Source organism: Nansenia antarctica, assembly GCF_963989245.1.
Source record: "Nansenia antarctica genome assembly, chromosome: 1".
In the NCBI taxonomy this organism is placed as follows: domain Eukaryota; kingdom Metazoa; phylum Chordata; class Actinopteri; order Argentiniformes; family Microstomatidae; genus Nansenia; species Nansenia antarctica.
Window position 1 is genome coordinate 60,105,870 of NC_137674.1, and position 25,713 is coordinate 60,131,582.

Sequence of the window (25,713 nt, forward strand, 5' to 3'; positions counted from 1 at the left end):
AAGTGACAAATAAGACAGGATACAATTAGCAGTATCCAGACAATTATTTTGCAGACAATAAGGCACTAGTCATAATCCAATAAAAAAGTGCCAATAGTACAGGACATAAGTGACAAATCAGACAGTATACAATTAGCAGTACAACTAGTAATAAAATAGATAGTTCAAGTAGTAAAGTGGCTGTGAGCTTAAGATTAAGGTAGGTTAAGGTTAAGGTAGGTTCATTGGTCTCCCACTCTTAGACACTTTCTAGCTCGCCCACCCACCTGTCTGCAAAGGGTCAATTACCGCCCTGGCTATCATGGAGGGGACTCACACCTCCCTGCGTCTGTATAAGCCCATCAGAGAGAAGAGCTTGATGAGTACATTCCTGCCCATCCACAGGGGTCCAGCTTGCTTCCACCCTTAGGCCCCCTGCCCAAAGAACATATATAGCCCCTGCCTCTCTCAAACCCCAACCAATAAAACCCCCAGACCCAATGGAGGAGGAGCTGGCTGAGACTGCAGAGGGGTTCAGGCAGACATGAGTTCAAAAAACATTGCTTTAACAAGGTTTCTGAGGCCGATGGTTCATCTGAACTCAACTGGCTGCTCGCTAACCTCTTACCTCTCTGCTTGGAGTGCAAGGCTTGGGTGGGAATGGGGAACCAGGGAGTGAAGCTGAGGCCCCTCGGCTCTGCTGAGAACCAGGGTGGATCACCACCAGATCATCAGACCCCCAGGAGGAGGAGTGTGGAGGGGCTGAGCTGCACCAGCAGTCTCCAGCACACTCTCACCCTGCCACCAGGGTCCCCGCGTACACTCCCCAGGGGACGTCGGCTGAAGAGGCTGTGGATAATGAGCACACCCCCAGTTGAGGAGACCCTGCAGTGGGGAGCAGTGGAGCCGAGACCAGCCTCCGCTGCTGAGAGCATCTCAATCTCCACCACCATGAGGGCCACAGTCGTGGGAGGAGAGAGGGAGAAGAGCCCCAGGATTTTAACCACGACTTGGGCGACCAAGAGGCCATGCACTGTGACTGGACCCTCCATCACTACCGTAGGATCTCATAGTAGGGTTCCTCACCCAGGGGAGCATGCTCGTTCTCCAAGGGACGTTCTGGCTATGAAAGAAGAGTCTAGTCTTCACTTTGACTCAGACACAGAGCTCTCAGAGTATGACAACGAGCTGTGTCTGACACACCCGTCCCCCTCTAGCCCACAAGGGGAAGGGGAAGAAGGGGAGCCTCACCAGGACAGCACCAAACAGTCCTCAGAGGGGAGGAGGTCGCACAGCCTTAGCCCAGGTCAGGAGGGAGGCAGAGTGGGTGAAGAGTGGAGGGTGGAGAGGGTGCAGGAGAGGTCGGCTCAGAGGCTGTGTGAGGAGATAGAGAGGATGGATGCAGCCTGGAGAGTGATGGGGAAGATCCAGGAGGTGGAAGGGATCATACGGAGGGTCAGTCTGACCAGTGCAGACTGGATCCGAGAGGGGAGAGGAGACCACCTGTTTACCTCCACACCGGATGGATGTGTGTGTGAAGAGTTGATTGCAGAGACTCCTGAGGCCTATCCCCAGCCTTCTACCCAGTCTTCTCTCCAGATCCAGCACCAGCCCCAACTCTCTCTCGAGCTCCAGCCTCAACCCCAACTGCAATTCTTTTCCCAGCCTCAACTCCAGCCCCAGTCGTCTATACAGCCCCTGTCTCAGTCTGAGGCTCAGCCTCAACTCCAGCAACAGTTGTCTATACAGCCCCAGCCTCAGTTTCAACTCCAGCCCCAGTCCTCTACACAGCCCCAGCCTCAGTCCGAGCCTCAGCCCCAACTCCAGCCCCAGCCCCAGCTCCACGGTTGGGACCCCAGTCAGGAGGATCCTCTCCCAAAGGAGGAGCTCCGTGCCCTGGGTGAAGCCCTGAGCCAGAGCCTACACAGAGCCCTGAGGATGGAAGGTCTGGGAGAGGACGAGGACTGGGAGGCTGTGAGTTGTGGGGGAGAGTTTAGGGAGAGCACAGAAACATCCTGGGAGTTCAACTTGGAGGAGAGCACCTGTAAATCAACATGGGAGCCCCTCAATCACCCTGCTGAGCCCTCTCTCGCTACCATCCTGGACGCCTCAATAAGGACCTCCAACAGCTTTGACAACATGTCTCCTATCCTCCTCTCCCCCCTGTCCTCCCAGCTCTCCAGCCCTCAGCCCAGTCACTCTGCCCTGCCTCGCTCCCTGTCAGTGCAGCCTGAGGACGTGGGGAAAGGGGGTCAGAGAGGGAGGAAGAACTCAACACCAGGTTGTCTATCTGTGCAGAGTGAAGGAGGGGGAGGAGGTGACACGTTGGTCACAAGTGAAGCAGCTGAAAAGAAGGGAACCAGGAAGAGGGTGGCATGGCTGGACCTAAAACTGAATGAACAGAACCCGTCCTGGACCCACAGTAGTTCCAGCTGGACTGGGTCAAGTCTGTCCTCCATGCTCTCCACAGGTAGGTTAATTTGTTATTTTCTCATTTAATTTACCATTATAACTATTTATTTTCAAAGGTTAGAGTTAGGATTAGGGAATAGCACTGTACTGTACTGTATTACCCCCCCCCCCCCCGTGTGTGTGTGTGTGTGTGTGTGTGCAAATTGCTCCCAGTGAGCGGGCCGGCACCTTGCATGGTAGCTTGCCTCCCGTGAATGAGAGGCCGTTGTAAAGCGCTTTGGATAAAGGCGCTATATAAGTCCATTTGAATAGCAGTCACAGTAGGATTGTTGCTATTATTGAGTATTTTCTTAGGGTTATGAGTTTTGCTGATATTTTCTCTCAATGTCCGAACGATAAGGGCAAGTTATAAGCAGACTGGGTTGGAAAAAAAGCTTGCTCTGTTGAACGGATTAAGCACGATGCAAATCAATGCCTTACATAAGACATTCTATGTAGTCATCGTTGAGGATGTTCGCTGCAGGAGTAGACTAATCCTTAGACATAGACTGTGGACATTTCCCTGTTGTCCAGCGGGGTGAACAGGAGTGGAAAAGTGAAATTGTGTGATAGTTGTTGTGATGTACTAGGCTAGTCTAACTGAAACCTGACAGTCAGTTGTAGTCATTGATTATAGGTCTGTCTCTTAGATCCTAGCCTGCTGTGTCTGCCTCATACACTCCTACATTCTCCATGGAGTCAGGTGACTCCTGGGGTCAAAACCCCTCAACGTGGCGCTGAGACACACACACACACACACACACACACACACACACACACACACCATGGGCCTCTGATCATGCCATCACATTTTCTCTGAGATAGTTAACCGTGGTCAGCCAGCATGGGGCCATCATTCCCAGACTACCACACATCCTCTCTCCCAGATTCCAGGCTGTGTGTGTGTGTGTGTGTGTGTGTGTGTGTGTGTGTGTGTGTGTGTGTGTGTGTGTGTGGGTGTGTGTATATGTGTATGTGTGTATGTGTGTGTGTGTGTGTGTGTGTGTGTGTGTGTGTGTGTGTGTGTGTGTGTGTGTGTGTGTGCTCAGCCGAGGGGGATTGTGTGGGCACCTGACACAGCTCCTTGGGAAGCAGGAGGTGGGATGTGCATTGACCTGGCAAAGGCCAGAGTTCATGACCATAGAACAGGATTAAAACATATGTGTGTGTGTGTGTGTGTGTGTGTGTGTGTGTGTGTGTGTGTGTGTGTGTGTGTGTGTGTGTGTGTGTGTGCGTGTGTGTGTGTGTGTGTGTGTGTGTGTGTGTGTGAAAGAAACGCACAAAATGTATCAAGGGGAAGAGTATAGTGTAATCTTTACTTAATCTGCAGGGTTCTAAATGGGTGAGGTGGTGCATCGTTATCAAATGTGACAGGTGCAATTGTGATGTTTGCTGTATTGGCAACCACCCATGTAACAATACATTTCTAACTAGGGGAGTTTCTCAATTGCACAACACACTTCAATGACCATATCCTTCATTCAGTTGGCACAGAGGCCTATTTGCTATGTCAATGAGCGAACTGACTCTTGTTGAAATAGCAAGCAGGTCACTATTATTGGTCAATGCGACTCTTGTGTGTAAGGACGAAAGTCTCATAGATCCTTAGCAGCAACAGTTGTTAGGGCCCTACAGTCAGTAGCATCTCTCTCTCTCTCTCTCTCTCTGTAGGCCTGACAGTCCAAATGGGATTAACGCTCCAGAGCTTCGCAATAAACCTTTATGAAGGTGATTAGAATGTGTGTGTGTGTGTGTGTGTGTGTGTGTGCGTGTGTGTGTGTGTGTGTGTCTGTCTGTGTGTGTGTGAAATATTTTATTCCAATACCCTGTCCCGTTGAATGTGGTTGAATTGAGGACATTGTCGGTCAATGCTTCTAATTTCCATAAGATGGAACACTGTCATGTCATCTGCTGATGTATCAGCCTGATCTCTGTTCCATTCCATTCACATTGGTGAAGGACAAACCAATACATCACAGCTTATGCTACGAGATAGCAGTGTGTGAATTTGGTACACATGGCATATGAATCACTTGAAATCAAACACAGCCATGGAATCAAATCAAACCATAAGATGCTACTGAAGATTAATACATACAGTACATTTACTGAATCACTGAAAACTTCTCCCATCAGATTCTGTCTGGCTCTAAGGCATCAGTTTCCAGTCTGGAAGGTGTGTGGGATAATGACAATTTTATTTTCTAATCTGATCTGTCAGGTGATTAATGATGACAGCTGGCTGTGAATCATCAGATGTCATCTGAGGTCCTTCTCCGGCCCTGCCAGCCAGCCATCCATCATCTCACCCAACCAGACAGACACACTAATGAACTGAGGCCTCATCAGTTGAGCCCTGACACACACACACACACACACACACACACACACACACACACACACACACACACACACACACACACACTCACGCACGTACACACACACACACACACACACACACACACACACACACACACACACACACATACATACACACAAACACACACACTAATCCCATCGCACTTCAGTTTGACAAACACCGGGTCAATTCAGGGTTATTTACTACATCAATTGGTGTAGCCTATGGTTGTATTGTTGAAGCTGACACCATTGCAATTTATTGATCTGGTGTACTTGATAACATAGTGAAATCAGTATTTAAAAAGTAAAATATTTTAGTGTTGTCCTTTGTGGAAAGGGCGTTCTTTCACTTGCACTGCCCCTGATGCCTTGATGGCTGAAATTCCTCTTCATATCCCGAAGGTGGCACTGTAGCATAACCTAATCCTTTAGCCCCAGTGCTGTTGTCATAGGAGGCAGTGAGTTGGCAATTAACTAACTAACTAAACTACTGGCATTAACTTCTGTAAAGAAGCTTTGGTAAAACAGCTAGAATAGTGTTTTATTAGATCTAGTGAATTAATGTTATCCTTGGCAACACAGTAATTGCTTACACAGATTGTCTTTTCTGGAGTTGCTAAATATAGGTCTAATTCATAAACTCTTACTTCTACAGCTCATGATTTAGCAGTCATAGTCATTTCCTATATACTGTATTTCTAAACCTGATTTATGATGCAACCAAATAGCTAAGGAAAGGGTCAATCAAGTAGGTTGGTTTCTAAGCCACACTATTTAGCCATGGCTAAAGTACCAAAATGATCTGACATGCTAGGTAAACAATAAAAAGTGTTCTTAATCTGAGTTTGAATGAACATTCTCCACAGGTGCTAAAGGTGTTATGTCCTCCTGTGTGTGTGTGTGTGTGTGTGTGTGTGTGTGTGTGTGTGTGTGTGTGTGTGTGTGTGTGTGTGTGTGTGTGAGTGTGTGTGTGTGTGTGTGTGTGTGTGCGCCGCGTGGCTGTGTGTGTGCATGTGCGTGTATATGCATGTGTGTGTATGGGTGTGTGTGTGTGTGTGTGTGTGTGTGTGTGTGTGTGTGTGCCGCATGGCTGTGTGTGTGCATGTGCATGGCTGTGTATGTGCATGTGCATGTGTGTGTGTGTGTGTGTGTGTGTGTGTGTGTGTGTGTGTGTGTGTGTGTGTGTGTGTGTGCAGATGAGGAGATCCTGAGGCAGGAGAAGATCTGGCAGAGAGAGGTGGAGGAGTCCCTGTCCCTCTGCAGGTCTCTGTCTCGCCCTTCTCGCCCCAAACATGTCGACTTCCTCCGCATCACCCCCCCGGAGGATGAGGACATCACCAGTGACACACCCTTCTCCCCTGAGATGGCTGTGAGTAAATGCATTTTTGGGGGTGATTTTCAACAAGAAGAAAAACAGTACAGCACAGATGGATATACTGTACATTTATGTTACATGATCACATAAACATATTTGCGTGTGTGTGTGTGTGTGTGTGTGTGTGTGTGTGTGTGTGTGCAGTGAGTGGATTTGCACAGTCCGCCAGCTGTCTGCCTTCTCACCTGGCGTTTCAACTGAGAGTCTGTGTTGTTGATGTGCAGTGCCCTTCATACATACCCTTACCTCCCCCTTACCATCTAGTAACAGTTAAAGAGCTATAGCTAGATGAAAGCACATTGATCCTGCACTGTTTGTGAGCTACAGTGTATAGTTTGACTAGTGTTATAGTATGAACAATATTACATTATTTGATTGATAACACTATAGCTGATTATACCATGTCATACATTACAGTGGCTTGTTTTTGGTGTGGTCTGAATTGATTCAATTGACTGTTGATATGTTCTGAACATTGGAAGTTATACTACCCAAGCAGATTCGTTTTGCCTTACCGCCGATGATACTGGTCAACCTATGATGATAATGAAGGGCCTCACCAACTGGTTTAGAAATGCTTGCATTGCTGCTCCACAGAGATATGTCATGACATTTCTCATAGACCCTTAAAGTCTGTGACATACTTGTGGGAACCGCTACACACCCTTTGACACACTGACATACTCTCTTAACCCTAAACCTCTTCCTCCCACTTAACACTTTAATGGATTTAAGAGCCTTTTAATCCTCACCAAGACATGTCTACTGAAGTCTCACTTCAAGCTATCAGGGTTGGGCTTGAGTTTGAGAGTCAGGAGGCCTTCATTGAAATGACTGTGGTTGTCACTGTGGTTATACCGTGCTCTCCATGGGTGTTGGAGGGAGGAGGATTTTTGGCTTCTTTTGGCTCTGCGCTCCTAACTGTTTGGATTTGAGGCCAGACAGTTACTATGAGGTTAAAGTAGATGTTATCAGATTTAATTCAGATTGGCTTCACCATTTACAAAGTGCTAAATGTTTTGGACATACTGCCCCTATTTCAGGGCTCCAAAGGTATTGGAAAGAATCAAATATTTTATGTCCAAATAAAGTACTTGTGTTTAGTATTTGGTCGACAGTCATTTGCATGCAATAACCGTGTTAAATCTGCAACCCATTGACTCCACCAGATGCTAGGTGTATTCTCTGGTGATGGCCTGACCTGCAGCCATCTCCAGTTGTTTCTTTTTAGATCTATCTGTAAAATATTATCAGGAAATGAAATGCATGTTTTGGATTTAAAATAATGGTTTAAAATAAAGTTTCTGTCTGTAGTTGCATGTCTGTAGTTCAGCTGGTGACATATTCTGCGGATGGTAGTCTTTGACACATTCACACCTACCTCCTGGAGAGTGTTCCTGATCCTGGTTGTAGCTGTTGTTTTTTCTTAATTATGATGAGCATTCTTCGGTCATTCACAGTAGAAGTCTGCCTTGGCCTACCAGTTTGTTTGGGATTGCTGAGCTCACCAGTGCTTTTTTTTCTGATGATCCAAACTGATCCAAACTGTTGATTTTGGCAAGCCTATGGTTTTGGCTATACAAAACAGATGTTGGGCACTGTATAACAACTGCATTTTAACAATGACCATTGAGTGAATTATCCCTTCAGATATAAAAGATTGATAAAGATACATGTATAGAGCTATTCACAAAGACAGATGGAGTGTAGATTTCAGAGCATTTCAAAGTAGTCACTGATGAAATGGTGAAAGCATTACGTTTATTATCAAGATGAAGTTTATCTTCCATACCATACCTTTCCATGTCTCTCTTTTCCAGTTCCATAACCAATCAGGTCAGACACACACACACACACACACACACACACACACACACACACACACACACACACATATAGTGTATGGGGATGTATTACCGTACTTGAGCCTGCATGGGATTTGTCTGAGTAAAGGCTGGCATTCTGAGCCCAGGCTGCAAGGGGGGTTCCCCTTAGTGAGAAGATGAGTGGGTTACCGTTATAGCCCATCTTCATCTGCAACAAAGTCAAAACAGGACATAAGGGGGTTAGGGGTCATTGGTAAAAAAAGAGGAGGTAGAATGCAAAGTCAGAGTAGAGGGTTAAACTAGGTCCACAAATCAGAGAAAACAAGTTAGTTTGACAAGTTAGGTTAAGGTATACACATTTTTCTCCTAACCTTAACACAGCAACAGATATCAGACTATAGACTGTATATTATACAGTTTCTATTCATTCTTTTTCACTCACCATCCATTGCCTCTCTTTTCTCAGGGCTTCCCTCTCCTCCTCCCTCTGTTTTTTTCTCCTTCTTCAATTCTCTTCTCTCTTTCCCTAACCCTATTCATACTGCTCTCCCTCGCGTGTATCTTTTTCAGCTTTATTTCCAGCATTCTTTCCTGATTAATCAAGGCATCACTCTTGCTCCATGTTTTGAGCATGTGCTCCTGTCCAGCTCTCTTTAGATTGGCCCACTCTCTCTCCAGCCTCTCTCCCTTCTTAGCCATCTCCTCATTGTCCCTCCTCACAAGTTCCTCCTCTCTCTTGTTCTTCAAATGCTGTTGTTCGGTTTCCTGTCTCTCTCTTTCCATCACCTCCCTTTCTCTCTCCAACCTCCTCTGCCTCCGCCTTTGTCCTCAACTCCTCCCTGTCCTCCAAGAAGGCATCTGTCTTCTCTTTCAACCAGTCTACCTTTATTTTAACCTGCTGTTGCTCCCTCATCAACACCTTGTTGTCTCTGTTAAGCTGCTTCATTCCTTCAAAGAGGGCCGCCTCCACTCCTTCCATCTCCTCCTTCACTTTCTCCATGGCCTCCTTACTCTTAATGGCCTCCCGAAGTCTCTCAATGTCGTCTCTCGAATACTGCACTACACTGAATTTAAATTAGTTTGGAATCCGTTGTCATGGTAGGGTTGTCATGGTAGGCCTTATAACTGTTAAACAGCATCATAGAAAACTTGTTTTGTGGGCTTCAAATGGGTTTTGCATTTAAGCAACAATAATTAATGCTTTCAAATGAATTGACCTTTATGGGGAACCGTAGATGTTCCTATTTTGAGTTACCATCCACCCCCCTCACCTTCCAAGAGGATGGGAAATGACAAATGCATAGGAAATACTAGCTTAGACTGCACTATTGATTAGTTCACAGACTATTACTTGTTGTTCACTCTTTCTAAAGCTTAACCATTTTGTGTATGCCTAGTCAGTGGAGCATTGAATGAATGTTAGATTTGAACCAATGGTCTTAATATCAAATGAAAGTGTTATGCTCCCTAATTCTGTCCTAATGCTACTTCATAGGATTCACTTGTTTCCCTTCTCTTACATAAATAGTGTGTGAAAGCTACAATAGCCAACCCTTGTAACCATGGTAAGGAAACAGGAAAGTAGGCTACACTAATATAGATTAAGCCGTGTCACCCAATCCTTCCCCCACCCAATCCCTCCTCCCTAAACCTCAATGTTATTTAAATGCTGTAAATGGTTTTACATTCAATGGTACTATATGAATTTTGCCTTCACTCTTCTGCAAATACCCTTTGTGACGCTAAATGTGAAGTTAAATGTACACAAGGGTGTGTGAACTGTTCTGATGATAATTATGCCAATTAAAAGTAACTAGAAAATACAGTGGGCTTTTGTTATATCTTTATAATTGATTGGCTATAAATATTTGTCAATTACTGTTGAACTCTCCCAGTTTACAACTCCTATTAACTGTTAATGAACCTATAAACAACCCGTATATATTCAGACTCGGAGTACTGTAAATTTGTCACCGTGAGTAAATAAGATTTAGGGAGTAAGTAAATAATGCAGGTGGGGGTAGACTCGCTGAGCAAAGCAGATTAGTGTAGAGTTGTTGCGCATAGTGGAGTACAGCCTGCTACAGTAGGTCCAGTTCAATATACTGAAACACAGAAGTACTTTGACAGTTTCTAGTGACAGTACTAGCAAGTCTAATACTCCTAGTCTACTCCTACTATACTAGTCCTTTTGGCTCTCCAGTCTGGGTGTGGTGTGCTGCGGTAGTGGTCTGGCTGGCTACCCTTCCATCTGCTGCTCAAGGAACTCCTAGGGCGTTGTCTGATACGGTGGCTGACACGCCAGAGGAAGATTGGCTTTAGAGAGGGAGGAGAGAGAAAGGAAAAGCTGGATAAGTGGAGTCAGAGGAACAGAGGAGACCAGCTGCAGTGGAACCCTGTATGAATACCCTAGCATGTAGAACGAGAAGAGACTGAAAATGGGAGAAAGGAGATGAAACCGCAGTTTCTCTTCTATGACTCGCACCAGCAGTGAAGGAATGGGAAGCGTTCACTTTTTTTCCATTACTCTTTGGATTCCATGCTTTTGCTGGTCACTGAATGACTAAGCACAGTTTTTCCATACACATTTTTTCCCCCTCAAGGCATTTTGGTGATCCTCTTGGAAACTTTGGAAGGACAGAAGAAAGAATCTAACAGTTTTTTTCTAATCTGTTTTGATATAATTTGTGTTGTTGTTGTTGAATATGGTCCCTTTTGGTTATCATTGAAATGGTACCGCAACAGTTATAATTGTTTCAACTTTAGCTGGATATATAGGAAAGATGGACCTATTGTTTGAAGTTCTGAATGCACACGTTGAGTGAGTTACATTAACACATTATTGCTTGGATTCAGATTTTTGGCAACACTTTTGATTTACTGTAACTACTGTAAGAAAGCCTATGTATAGCACAGGAGGATGTAAAAGTGCATTAAAACATATTTAAACATGAACAAAGTGAACAGTAGGAAGTTTCCCTCCAACTCGCTCCTGGACAAGTTCAGCACCATCTTAAATCGGCCTGACAATTCCGACTCTGAGCCGGTAGAGGAGACAGCTATCCTGAAGTTCTTCCGGACCCTCTCAGGGGAAGACCCAGACCCATCTGGGAATGTTGGCAATAGTCATGGAGAAGCTGAAGTCAATGGAAATCTGAGAAGACATGGGGATTTAAGCACAGTTGGTGTACTGCAAGAAAACGGAGAAGCCCCTACTATACTACTAGAGGAGATATGTGAGCCAGAGGGCTACAGAGAGGTGACGTCTGAAGATGTCATGTCACCATTGACAGGTGGTCATCAGGAACATGAAAGCGTGAGTGGAGATCTGGCCCATGGGACTCTAAGGGAACAAGGAAGTGACGCAGACTTAGAGGAGAAGGACAACATTGCGGAGAGAATGTCTCACTCACATCGTTACGGTGAGTCAGCAGACACTCCTGAACAAAATATGTCTGTGTCCTTAGACAAGCACAGACAGAAGGCGTCATCAGAGGACTGCAGTATGGTGGTGGAGGAACCAATTGATACACATGATGCTACAGAGAGCTCCAATCTGGACATGTCCACTGACTGTCGCAGTACAGATGAGTCTGAGGCAACAGACATGCGCAGTGGACAAGGGTCCACAGACAACCCCCACAATAAGCTCACAGACCCACGTGGTGACAGCAATACAGACACTTCTACCCAGGACACACCACCATCATCAGATATTCATTTTGAAGATGTGGTCACGGATCCTTCCCACTCTTCAACAGTACAAGCTGGAAAATTTGGCACTAGTGGACCTTCCAACGCCAGAACACTGGTCATAACCCTAACCAGGATCAATCCTGCCTTTGAGGAGCATACCTCAGCTGATACTCTCTCTTTAGTCTCTGAGATTACAGGACAGAGTGAGTCTGGGTCTAGTAGTGTAAACGAGGTGACGAGGACGTATCCGTATCCGTACCCAGACTCAGACCACCCCACTGGTGTGGTGGAAGCTGGAGAAACCACCACTGGGCTGGGCATGATGCGGTCTTCTTGTTCCTCTACTACTGCTGTTGCATCCTCTGAGGTTGGCTGCTCAGACACACATGCTGTGGAAACACTGACATACCCTGTTCTAGAGGAGCTGCCAACAGTCGTAAACTCACACCAAGCTTTTCCAGGGACGGCCTCAGTTAGCCGTGTAGCTTCTCCCACTGAGGCAAAGCCTACTGCCCAGAACTCACAGCCCAACAGCCCCCAGGACAAGGCACCATCCTCAGGCCCTGCCCCAGCCAGCAGCCCTCCACCTGGGTCTACCCCCACCAGGACCTCCTTCTCCCCAGGCTCCCCACGGGACAAACCCATCCAGCTGCCGGCCCTCTTCAGTGGCCTGAGGGTGCTGAAAAAGGGGGTGACCGGGGTAGAACAAGACACAGTGGCCCAAATCAAACCCTCGTCCCTGGGTATAGGAAAGCCAGTGAGGAAGGGACTTTTCCATGAGCACATGCCTCTGAAAAGGCAGAGCAGCTTCCTGGACCAGCTTTCCCAGTTTCTGAAAATGGACGACGTTAAAGCAGAGGAGAAGAGTGAGTCAGAGCCTACGGGGGAGCTTGAAGGAGTCCTTCAGGAGTCTGAGGATGAAAAGGAGAGAGAGGAAAATAAAGAAGAGGAGGAGGGAGGAGACGAAATGGAAGAGAAGGAGAAGACAGAGCAGGAAATAGAGGAGCCCACTGTCCCCTCTGTGATAGAACCTCCAGGAACATCAGAGCCTCCCAAATCTCCTGCCTCCAGCGCAGAGTTGGCTCTCGATGCCTTCAAGGCTTTCTTCACCCCCAAACCCCTGAGGAGGGAGACTAGAGGTGGTGAAGTGGTGAATAGGAAGTTTAGGACTGACAAAGAGGGACCCCGGGCCATTTTTGAGAGGACCCCCTCCAAAAGCCCTGAGATGAAAAGCATCACTGACTCAAAAGTATGCATTGTTGTTTTGTTGACTTGTTTATTACAGTGGACTTACAGTGTGTATTCTTTGCTTTTATTAGTGTACCCAAAAAAATTCAAGCAATGTTAATCGGAAAAGAAAAACAGCATTGTATGCTCCAGCTCTGTATAGCTCTGTCTATGGTTACATTACACTGCAGTGGAGAAATACATGTAGTATACCTTCCTATGGTTGAACCTGGATTCCCATCCTCCTTCTTATGTTACAGTGGTGTTTCTCTCTGTGCAGGATTCAAAATCTGATCATGTTGTGTCTCCAAGTAATAATGTGTCTCTATACCTCTCCTCCACAGTCAGAGGCCTCTACTCCAGGGGAGGGTGAGGACCGAACCCCTGGACGTCTTCAGGCCATCTGGCCCCCAACCAAAGAGGAGAAGGTGGGACTGAAGTACACAGAGGCAGGTAAGAGAGTTCCCAAGAAAAACAAATATACTGTATTGCCATTTAGCAGACAAAAATAATACAATAATATGGTCATTTAGGAGACACTTTCATGCAAAGCAACTTACAATGAATACAAACAATATTTCGTACAGTATACATGTAGGCCTACAGTGTGTGATCTATGTGGGACTAAAACCCATAATATCGATATTGCCATCAGCACCATGTTCCAGCTGCTAGAGACACAGAACATTAGAGAGAAAGTCCATGTTTGCTCTCTGGTATCTTGTGGTAAATGTACAATTACATGCCCTAATGCAAAGGTAAATACTCCACCCTGTGTGTGTCCACACAGCAGCTGCTTGGCTGTCCATCCTTTAGTTTGGATGATTAATGTCACATGGGGTGTGTGTTCAGGGACAGGACTGTGTGTAGTGTGGCACAGTAGTTGCAAAAACAGGTCTATTAAATGTTTGTCTATTCAGAACAGGGGGTTCTTAGTTATTGACACATATTGCAATGTAATTTCATCCCAGAGTTAAACAGCAGGCCAGAGGAGATAGTGTGTGTGTGTGTGTGTGTGTGTGTGTGTGTGTGTGTGTGTGTGTGTGTGTGTGTGTGTGTGTGTGTGGGTGGGTGGGTGTGGGTGTGGGTGTGGGTGTGGGTGTGGGTGTGGGTGTGGGTGTGGGTTTGTGGGTTTGTGGGTGTGTGTGTGTGTGTGTGTGTGTGTGTGTGTGTTCCTGTGTCTGTATCTGTGACAGAGTACACTCCTTGTGCACACACCTAAACACTAGCTGCCTCTCCTACCCGATAAACACCCAATGCAAGATTAAATCTATAAATGTTTTAATTATGAGTATTAACAAGAAATGTGACTGATAAGATGCACATATACAGAACCATGGCATAGGCTAAAGAGAATGATATAGTGCCTACTGCCACCCTCTGGTACAGCAGTGTATAGCACTTGGTTTATACATCTGTACTCGACATCACTGAAGACACTTTATGTGGCAGTAGAAAGACCCTTTCATGTTGGCGTTTCCTATGACAAGCCAAAATGTCCCTGTCCCCATGTCCCCAGAACACCAGGCCGCCCTCCTGCAGCTGAAAAGAGAATGCAAAGAGGAAGTGGAAATGTTAGAGGTGTGTGAAGTACATTCATGTTCAGAATATAAAAACATATGACATGACAGTCACACAACTCTCACAATCTTTACTGGCGCTGGCCTCCCACAGTAGACAAACACGATTACACAGAAACATTTCAAAGACTCAGTCAGATTCAAAGACTCAGATTCAGTTTAATGTTTTACAGGAGGACTTTGGGCGCCAGCTCTCCAGGCTGAGAAAGGAGAATGAGGAGTCTGTATCCCACCTGGAGGGCACCCTCGCCCAGCTACGGGCACAACTGTCCCTGGGTGGGACCAACCGGCGCGGGGAACTCCGAGATGTGGCCGTATCCACGGAAGACGACCTCTCGCCCCGAGTCTTCCGCACTGTATGCGTCCAGACGGACCGTGAGACCTTCCTCAGAGCCCCTGAGGATGAGGATGGGGCAGGGAGAGCCTGTCTAAGCCCCCAACCCCCACACAGCCTGCCTAAGAGGCTGGACCTGGCCTCTATCAGCCTTAACCTGGCAGGACAGAGAGAGGACGCCATGGGGAAAGCTACCTCTCCTTCCTCTTCCTCCCTGTCTCTCTCTCCACCTGTTCCACCTCTTCCTGCTCCACCATTGCCACTATCAGAATCACCTCCCCCTCCCCAAGCCCTTTTGCCACCACAAACATCCCCTCCTTCTCCTCTTCCTCCTCGATCTTTTCCTCCCATCCCAAACCTGACACAGGTACTAGATGTACCCATGCCAGGCTGCGGCCTTCCACCCCCACCTCCACCCATGCCAGGCTACAGCCCTACACCCCCACTCCCTGCAACCATGCCAGGCTGCGGCCCTCTACCCCCACCCCCTCCACCTATGCCAGGCTGCAGACCCCCACCCCCTCCCCCTCCACCAGGGTGCGGCCCCCCACCCCCTCCCCCTCCACCAGGGTGCGGCCCCCCACCCCCTCCCCCTCCACCAGGGTGCGGCCCCCCACCCCCTCCCCCTCCCTCAGGGTGCGGCCCCCCACCCCCTCCCCCTCCACCAGGGTGCGGCCCCCCACCTCCTCCCCCTCCACCAGGATGTGGCCCTCCACCTCCTCCCCCTCCACCAGGATGTGGCCCTCCACCTCCTCCCCCTCCACCCATGCCTGGCTGCGGCCCCCCACCCCCTCCACCTCCAGTAGGGAGTCTTACCTTCAGTACTGCGGTGGATAAGGCCCCCAGGAAGCCAGCAGTGGAACCAGCCTGTCCCATGAAACCACTCTATTGGACCAGAATTCAAATCCAGGACAACAAGTAGGTTCTCAACTTAGGGACAACATCCTAACCTAAGTAGCTGGAGTCTGCAGCGTGGGCCTACATCTGAAACACAGAGAGTGACCTCTCTTACTCCGTATATTTTTATTTGATATTCTTTACAGGAGTCTAAGAGCCTTGTATGTAACAAGAGCCTTGTAACTCAGTCCATCTCTTATTAAACGTCTTGGGTGGTTCTAGTCGGTAGTGTAGCGAGTCCAAGCCCACCCTACTGGAGACAGACTGATTTCTGTGGTGTTCAGTCCCATTACCTCCCCTACTGTCAGACTGTAAACGGATACTATGTTCTTCCACTCAGGACTGCCATATTCAGCCATATTCTCATATGTGTGTGGCTCTCTTTCTTGCTGTTACTCAATAAGAACAACAGTGTCTGGGATGTTTCTTTATCCTTGAAGTCATCTGTTAGAGGAATAGAGTTAGTAATCAGAGATGATTCTCAAATCCTGTTATGCATTGCATCTCACTCCTCTCTCTCTCTCTCTCTCTCTCTCTCTCTCTCTCTCTCTCTCTCTCTCTCTCTCTCTCTCTCTCTCTCTCTCTCTCTCCCCCTCTATTTCTCTCAGTAATGACACAGTGTGGAACTCTATTGAGGAGCCAGACATCATCAACACCAGTGAGTTTGAAGACCTGTTCTCCAAGACCACTCTGCAGACCAAGAGAAAGCCACTTTCAGAGGCCTATGAGAAAAAGGCAAAAGCCAAGAAGGTAATATACCAGATGAACAGTATAAGGTAGCAATGTGTATTTTGTCCACTAGAGGGAGGTGATGTATTAGGCTGTAAATAGGCTGAAGCCACAGGGTCCAAAGTGTAAATTAATAAGACTGTATTTATTCTTGATTGCCTGATGTCTCAAATGTTTCCGCATGTCGTCTTGAAATGGACAAAATAGAGCTGAATATGCAAAAGAAAGTGGACTGCTGGACTACAATTCAAACTTTTGCTCCCTAGTCAGTCTGAAACATAATACAAAAACATAGCCAGGCAGTGATTTTCTCAATACCCTGCGTCATCAATCAGCCAAGATCAACAGAATTCTGGCATTCTTACAGCTCTGACAACACAAGTAATACACTGAAAGACAGAAGAAGCTACAATATACAACCTTCAATGCCCTGCCCCCTCTTTAGACTGCCATAGATCCTCCACTAATGGACATCTACGGTTCCTGGCTAATGGTCAACCACCCCCTTAAGTGGTCAGGAACAGTTGTCACCATGGTGACTGTGTTTTTCTCTGTGCTTTTAGATCATTAAGTTACTGGATGGGAAGCGCTCCCAGGCCGTGGGCATCCTCATATCAAGTCTCCATCTGGAGATGAAGGACATTCAGCAGGGTAGGTGGAACAACATCTAACCTTAGTATAAGAGCCCTCTATTCTGTATTTGCTTTCGCACAGGGTCTCACGTCACCAAATACACCTCCACAATAGTATTTCAGTGTTGGCTGGTGTATTTGAAAAATGGTGTATAAGGATTATATGAGTGAACTTATATGAGTGAACTTTTTTTTTTTACATATTAACCATTTAGCAGACACTTTTATCCAAAGCGATTTACAATTAGAGATTACAGGGACAGTCTCCCTGAAGTAACGTAGGGCTAAGTGCTTACTCAAGCCACACTAGTGGTGGTGTTCCCAGGTGGGATTTGAACTCTCTTCTGAACACCAGTCCAACTCACTATCCACTAAGCCAAATACCCCATGAAGACATGAAGACTATGACAGCAAAAAAGCATACAATGATGATCTGACAGCTACCATCTGAGCTGTGATGTACTTTACAGAGAAGCAATCAGCATCCCTCTGGTCTCAGTGATGATATATATCTATCTATATGTAACGGGGCAGGGGCGGACCTAGGGCCTGTCAACCCCCCCCCCCCCACCTTCTAAGCGGATACTGTTGAGGAGCCAACCAAAGTCACGCAGACAATGCCCAGAGGCCAGGAATAGTACAAAAGAAAACGTTATTAGAATAAATAGTAAAAGCTAGCAAAATAATCTTTAAAAACAACAGAGTTCGATGGGTTAGGATAGTCCAATAACATCTTGACCGGGTCTGTATATATATGCCAGTTCCCCATCAGTGTCTGGCCCCCACACAGCTATTACCAGCCAAATACTGATTGTCCTAGATGTAGGCTTTGTCCCTTTTGATCCCTCTTTAGATAAATCAGTCTCATGAGAAAGGAAAACCGTCAGTTGGCGTTTAAATGTATCAATTGATCCAGTTCTGTTGTATTTCAACTCCTTGAGACATGAGACACTTGTGATTTCTGTTGAGACTTATTTCCAGTTGGCTAAGCTTGATTTGAGTGATTATATGCAAATGAGTGTTGCCAAACTGAACGCCACCTAGCCAGTTTAAAAGAATATCCTTACATGACCTCAAGACAAAGTAAACTACTACACAATCTTATACATAATATGTTCTATGGTTTATGAATTAAACATACATGTTATGATGATCATAAATCATAAATCATAAATCTTTTACTCCCTTAGCTGTGCTGGCTGTGGACAACTCTGTGGTGGACTTGGAGACAATAGAAGCATTATATGAAAACGTAAGTGTGCTTGGCCCAGGGTACATGTATTACTCCTTTTATTGTCGGGTAGCACTTAAGTTGGTACAGTATGTCCTCCGTATGTCCTATGTCCTAAGTCACTTCTACAATTTCCAAACGTAGTATGTACTGTAGTGTTGGTGTGTGTGTGTGTGTGTGTGTGCGTGTGTGTGGGTGTGTGTATGTGTGTTGAGCGTGTGTGTGTGTGTGTGTGTGTGTGTGTGTGTGTGTGTGTGTGTATGTGTGTGTGTGTGTGTGTGTGTGTGTGTGTGTGTGTTGAGTGAGTGTGTGTGTATGTGTGTGTTGAGTGAGTGTGTGTATGTGTGTGTTGAGTGTATGTGTGTGTGTGTGTGTGTGTGTGTGTGTGTGTGTGTGTGTATGTGTGTGTGTGTGTGTGTGTGTGTGTTGAGTGTGTGTCTTCATCATGGAGGTCTATAACCTGTGTCCCTCTTCAGAGAGCCCAGCCAGATGAGTTGGAGAGGATAAAGAAACAGTATGATATGTCAGACGAGGACCAAGTGAAACTGCTGGACAAACCTGAACAGTGAGAATGCTCTTTCTTATCACCTAAGAAACAATGTTTTCAAGTTTTAAATTTACACATTTGTGAGTGACCTATAGCAAAGCATCTTGTATGGAGTGTTGTTGTCATGCAGGTGATATTGATGAGGAGGAGGAAGATGATGATGATGAGATGATGATGATGATGATGATGATGATGATGATGTGTAACTGTGTGTGTACCAGGTTCCTGTACGAGTTGTCTCAGGTCCCAGATTTCCCAGGCAGAGCTCACTGCATCATCTTCCAGTCTGTCTTCATCGATGGCATTGCCTCCATCCAGCGCAAGGTGGACCTCCTCTCCTGTGTCTGCAAGGTAGGAGGCAACCTTCTATTGTGTTGGGGTACATAATGTACACTGCATTTACCCCAAAAGAGGCTAATTGCTGGACAAAGCAGTGTGAATTCAAATACATCAATACATGCTAACATATTGTACGGTATGGAAACTCCTGATGGAAACTCCTGAAAGACAGCTGTACAATTAATAATCTATACATGACATATAAAGCTAATGTAGTTGAGATATTCTAGAATAGGTGTATTTATACTAGAATAGGTATATTTATACTAGAATAGGTGTATTTCTTTAACAAGCCTATTTTTCCACACGTGTTTGATACCATTCCTCATTTTGTGCGTTCCAATCCTCCAATTTCTACCTCCACCAGCCTCCCCTGGTATATACTGTACAGTACAGTACTGAAGCTCTAAATGAATGACATGAAACATTCAAATACTCAATGACAACACACCAGTTTTGATTGTCATCTTCCCAGGACCTGCGGGAGAGGCCCAGTGTGAGAGAGGTGATGGGGCTGGTCCTGGCTCTGGGGAACCACATGAACGGAGGCAACAGGACCAGGGGACAGGCTGATGGCTTTGGACTCGATATCCTGCCCAAGCTGAAGGACGTCAAGAGCAGGGTAAGGGCCTCTTGAATACAGCGGAGGCTGGTGGAGGCAGAAATTGGAGGACGGGCTTGTTGTAATGCATAGAACGGAATAGGACTGGTATCAAGCACAACATGAATCTAATCTAATCTAATCTAAAGGTGTTTGATACCATTCTTCATTACATTGCATGCATTACAATGAGCCTGTCCTCCGATTTCTACCTCCACCAGCCTCCCCTGAGGGGATAGCATGAGGGTTTGATAGAAGACATTTTTTGTATGTCTTTTCTTTTCATTCAAGGACAATCGTATCAGTCTTGTGGACTATGTGGTATCATACTATCTGCGCAACCTGGATGAGGTAATGTCAAACATCTTTCTTTTTTTTTGTATTCTACAGAGTAAGTTAGTCTGCGGTTATTGCTTTATTTGTTGTCTCTGGTGTTTTTGATGTCTTTGTATTTGTCATTCCTCCCTGCAGAATACTGGAATACATGTCTGAGGTTGGTCTAAGGCTTTTGTTTAGTGTTTCTCTCTAAACATGTTGTTGACGATTTTGTTCCCATCAGAACCACGCCGGCACAGACAGAAGTGTCTTCCCTCTTCCTGAATCCCAGGACCTCTTCCTGGCTGCTCAGGTCAAGTTTGATGACCTCACAAAGGACCTGAAGCAGCACAGACGAGACCTAACAGGTAAGGGGAAGGGGGGGAGGGGGTGGTATTTCATTTTGGGGTTTAAAGAATTGCACAGTCCAGTTAAAAAGTGCATACTCCAGAGGATAACACATGAAAATATGGTACTTATTTCCAATATCATTATTCAACTACTGTATGATGTCTATGGTCATGACAACTCTCAACTATTCACAGCACTGCTCATGTACCTGAGGTATTGTACAGCCACAGTTTCCTAGAAAGCCAACTGTCGCCCCCCAGACCAGAGGATAACCTTTCAGTCTAGCATGACATAAGGTTGACACAAGGTTGACATATGGTCGAGTATGTTACAGAGTTCTGACAACCAGAGGTCGATTGAAAAATTCTGTTCCACATAAACCAATGGATGTCCCACAAAACACAACACAAATCCCACTTGTAACATGTTTTAGTATGCATGTGACTGAGTGACCGGAATTGGGTTACTCTGAGGTTGTTTTGTTGTGTGTTTGGATTTGGAAAACCTCTGGCAGTCTGTGTAACTCTATCACTGTATTTAGTGCAGCTCTTCAGATTCCCCACAGCTCAAACCTCAGCATAGTCTGGCATCGTTTTTCTCAGCTCCGTTCACAAAGCAGCAAGTTTTTGTTTTCTGTCATTGGCCACAACCCTGTTTATACTTAACGTTAAGGACCAGCTTTGACCGACCCCAAGTCCACTGAGCCTCAGAACAAAAGCTTTCCTCTCCTCCCTTTCCTCTCCTTCTTTTCCTCTCCTCTCCCCCTCAGTCATTCTCTACTGTCTTTAAGTGTGCCCATATGACACCCATATACAGTATGCCAGCCAACCCAGTCTGTGGTCTCACTATGGACAATGATTGTCTCGCTTTCTCCTTCTCATAGTGCGTGTGTGTGTGTGTGTGTGTGTGTGTGTGTGTGCATTTGTGTGTGCGGACGTGTGTAAGTATGTGTCTTTGTGCATATGTGTGCCTGTGCTCTTAAGCGCTTGAGTGTGTGTATGCATGCTTGCACGTGTGTGTGTGTGTGTGTGTATGGAGACTTCAGGGAATCTCTCTGATACTGCCCTGGCGCCTTTCAAATATAAGTAATCCTGCCCATCAGATCTGTCCTCATTGTGCCTCCTTTGTAGTGCCTTTGTGCCCCTGTCGCCAGCGGGGGGCGACGATCGCATCCCCCCCCCTGTTTTTATGTAATCTGAGGGCAGCATATCTTATCGCTCGTTATATCTGTTTGAGGCGGAGATGGACGATTCTGGCCCTGCTTGGCTGTATCACCTGGGCTTCAGTGTGGCCCTTAGATGTATGTTAGAGATGCCTTTCTCTAGCTCTCAACACAGACGTGTCTTATCACAGTGCTTCCCAACCACCGTGACATCTTGCCCCATCCATTGCTGGCATCCTTTTGTCTCGCCAGTTTGAACCTCCTGTATGCTTGGATTGAACCGTGCGTTTGTTTTGATCTTATGATCAACTCTGCGTTTGATTAGTGTTGTGTGCTCGAAAGCACACACTCCGTTCTTGTGATATTGTTGGTCACAATCCAACTGGCTTCTTGTTGGCGTCTGCCTTTTATAGTGTACCATAACGGTTATGCAGTGAAATTGATAATTGAGTGAAATATGAACTGCGGTAGAAACGGTGAGTCACGATGTGTGGGTTGCAAAAAAATAGATGTCGCTTAGTTGCTATTCGTTCCTAAATGAGTTTCCATTGGCTGTGGGTGCATTTAATCACCCCTGGTTTCTAGAACGAAAGCTGTTTCTTTGTGAGGAGGTAAACCATGTCTCTCTGTGACAGTACTGTGACTGCACTGATTGGTCACACAGGTGAAGAGCAGTGCAATCATGGATGGGATATCCTAACATGAGCCTCCAGAGCTCACATCAGAATGTTCTACAGTGCAGTACAGTACTATAGCTTCAGTGGCTGCAGTGCGGTAGGTATGCACTTTATTTTCAACTGTGTACAACAGTAAGGCCTGTGCCTCCGTTTACGTAGGACTGAATGACCCTCTTCAGTGAAAAGAGCAAAAAACAATTCAGATACCCGCTTCCACAGTTTACACAAATCCTGAATGAAAACAGTATTCTTTGTAATCTTATCTGGGAGATGTTGATGGAGCATGGCGGTGGGGGTCGGGGGGCCGTGGCTCCCAGCACCGGCTGTATTATGACTGGCCTAGCAGACTGGCTCCTGTGATCCGCTGATTGGACGGTGAGCCAGAGGGAACAAACAGTGCAGCGCCACGGTGCCACGGGCAGAAATTGAAGCAGGGATGGAGAGATGGAGGGAGGGAGGGAGGAAGAGAGAGAGAGAGAGAGAGAGAGAGAGAGAGAGAGAGAGAGAGAGAGAGAGAGAGAGAGAGAGAGAAAGAGATCTGCTGCCACCCTCTTAAGTGCATCTAAACAGAAGTTATCAAGGGAAAACCACAGAGATAACCGTTGACTCTGGCACAGGTGGAGCTGAGGGTTGCTGTGAATATTGATGATGCTGTCCAACTGCCTCTTAACATATCTGGAGAAAAAACGGTATTCACCTGTGTGTTTTTTCCTCTCTCTTAGTCTGTGAGAAAGAAGTGAAAAATGTGTGCTCCAACTCTTCAGAGGAGCACCTCCAGCCTTTTAAGGACAAGATGGAAGCCTTCCTCTTAGTTGGTGAGTACAGAAGTGTGCAGTAGTAGTATGCAGTAGCTAGGAAGGTACGTCAAGAGCTTACCTAAGCTCTGGCAGTGAACCAATGAACATCTCAACAGATGTAGGCCTTTAGAGTTATTTCATAAAGTTCTTCCCACTGGTGTCATTAGCCTCAGTGTCGCCTCTGGTAACTTGCTGCAAGGCGATGTAAGAGAAAATGTTTTCCTTGTGAGAAAATGGGTTCCTCATGATGAACACTTGGTCGGAGATGCAGTCCTCTCTGGCTCAGTTGGTAGAGCATTGCGCTGTGGGTTCGATTCCCACTGGGACCATATATACTGAACTGCAATGTGAGTGGATAAAAGTGTCACCTAAATGGCATATATTACATTTATTATTATTAAATTAACAACAAACTCTCATAAATTGATCACAGGAGTTAAGCCTTCCATTGAGTTGCCCTTAAATATATGTAACTAAATAGTAATAACATTGTCTTTGCATAGTACCTACTAGGTAACTGTGATGTAATGACAGTATAGTGATATCGATTATTACACAAGGGGAATGCACTGGAATATGTGACCATTTTTAACATGTGACATGAAGTTAGCCTGCGAGGGATCGAGCAGACTCTGGCCAATACAATTAAGGACAACTTAACGTAAAGTGTTACCATCTACTTACATGTCACATGTACAAGGAGGTGCTAAGTTAGCATGTCCACTTTGGTTCAGGTAAACATTGACTTGATTGGTGCGCTTGTTTTCCATACCTATTCATTCCCTCTCCCTCTCCCTCTCCCTTTCCCTTTCCCTCTCCCTCTCCCTCTCCTTCTCCCTCTGCCTCTCTCTCTCTCCCTCTCCCTCCTGGCATTGCTCCCGCCATAATGATTCCATTGTCTCTAGCTTTCAGATAAGAATGGGTACATCCTGTTACCATGGAGAATATCTGTGACTGTCCCTTTTTGGGGGATTTGATTTGGATATCTGTCTGTGGGGGAGATAGATAGCTCTCGGTTAGATTCAGAGGCTAGACACAGAGATAGGGATCAGGCAGATTTGGCATTGGGACTCCTGACTCCTGACTGAGACTCACTGTCTCAGTGCTGCTCTTAGAAGTCCTGGCTGTGACTGAAATAGAATCATACGCCATTATAGACTCAAGACTAAGAAACAGGTAGTGTTCCTGTTATTTTATGATAAAGACAAACCAATTTGAAAGTGGCAACAAGAATGCCCCCTTTGTGTATGAAATTGCTGTTTTTAAGAAGGCAAATGGTAGTCTGGCTCCATTTGACATGGTCATCATCGTACAAGAGGTTCTTCGTTTTTCTCTTTGAACACTCATCCTTATACAGTGTACACTTTGGAAAGAGGATTAATTTCATTTAAATGAAAATATAATCAAGGTGACTACTATTGACATACACTGTTTCAACAATACATACCCATACACTAGTTGGAACCAATTTGTATGTATTTCTTTTGTAGCACGAAAGGACCATGATGAAACAGATGCACAATTGATGTCTGCACAAAAAAGGTTCAATAACACAATTATCTTTCTTTTAATCCGGTGTGCTTTTCTTTCATAGTGTACTTAACATTTAATACATTTGTGTTTAGACATAAGACAACCACTAATCTACAGTACAGCCTAATGCTGGAGCAGTCTCTACTTTCATAAGAGAGACACTCTGGCTCATAACATTATTCCTCCCAACATGTGTTCACCTCATCCTATCTGTCCCCCCCTGGCCCTCCACGTTCCTCAGCTTCCATGACCTGGTTCTGTACTTTGGACTGAAGCCCAAGAGCGGAGAGAAGGAGGTCGCCACTGGTCACTTCTTCATGCTGTGGTTTGAATTCTGCGCTGACTTCAAGACCAGATGGAAGAGGGAAAATAAGAACATATCCCAGGAGAGGTATGTGGACAGAATGTGTCACGGGGTGGAAAAGTAACAACTCACTGATCTGTGTTGAGCAGGTAGTGTGAAGTGGAGGCAATACATCATTAGATTAAGCTCTTAAACGGAAGCGCAATGTGAGCTAAACGTGCATCTACTGTACTGTGCAACCTCATGTAAGTCTTTACAGTAGTGCCTTCTCCCTTCCTCTAGGCTAAAAGAGGCCCAGCTGTCTGTGAAGAAGATCACAGCAGACAAGAAGGTGGAGACTAGGAAGATCAATCCTAACAGCCTGGTGAGATTCAATCAAAGAGAATATCTAGGATTGTATACCAACATCATCTCTAATTCCGTGGCTAAAATGGGTGTTTGGATTCATACTGAACAAAACATTGTTTACAGTGTGAGAGACTGCATGCCAATCCAAACATGGTTTCTTGCGTCGTAACTTTTATTTATTTTTATTCTGGCCTTTACAGAAGGAGAGATTGCGCCAGAAAGAGGCGAGCATGTCTGCTAGCTGAGAGACAGAGGATGTAGAGAGAAGACATTACAGAGCGGACTGATCTTATAAGATGGGTCTGGAATGGGTCTTTTCCTCAGACAGGCACCCACACTGTGGGAACATTCCAGCTCAACCTGCAAACGTATTAGCACGTTTTTTTTTTAAACTTTTTTTTTTACACAATATCGGACCGAC

At 45.9% G+C, this 25,713-nt stretch overlaps 1 protein-coding gene across 1 annotated transcript; it reads left to right on the plus strand.

Moving 5' to 3' along the window:
- Window positions 1-639: 639 nt before the first annotated feature.
- On the plus strand, window positions 640-25,537 carry fmn1 (formin 1; the record flags this gene model as incomplete). Its single annotated transcript, XM_080524586.1, has 19 exons — window positions 640-2,449; window positions 5,988-6,160; window positions 13,260-13,368; window positions 14,435-14,496; window positions 14,669-15,019; window positions 15,197-15,747; window positions 16,335-16,476; window positions 17,019-17,106; window positions 18,278-18,339; window positions 18,795-18,883; window positions 19,087-19,216; window positions 19,680-19,826; window positions 20,097-20,156; window positions 20,365-20,488; window positions 23,033-23,125; window positions 24,598-24,649; window positions 24,882-25,031; window positions 25,227-25,308; window positions 25,493-25,537. 19 exons carry the CDS (start codon window positions 640-642, stop codon window positions 25,535-25,537), a joined length of 4,320 nt encoding a protein of 1,439 aa, XP_080380712.1.
- Between the last annotated feature and the right edge of the window lie 176 nt (window positions 25,538-25,713).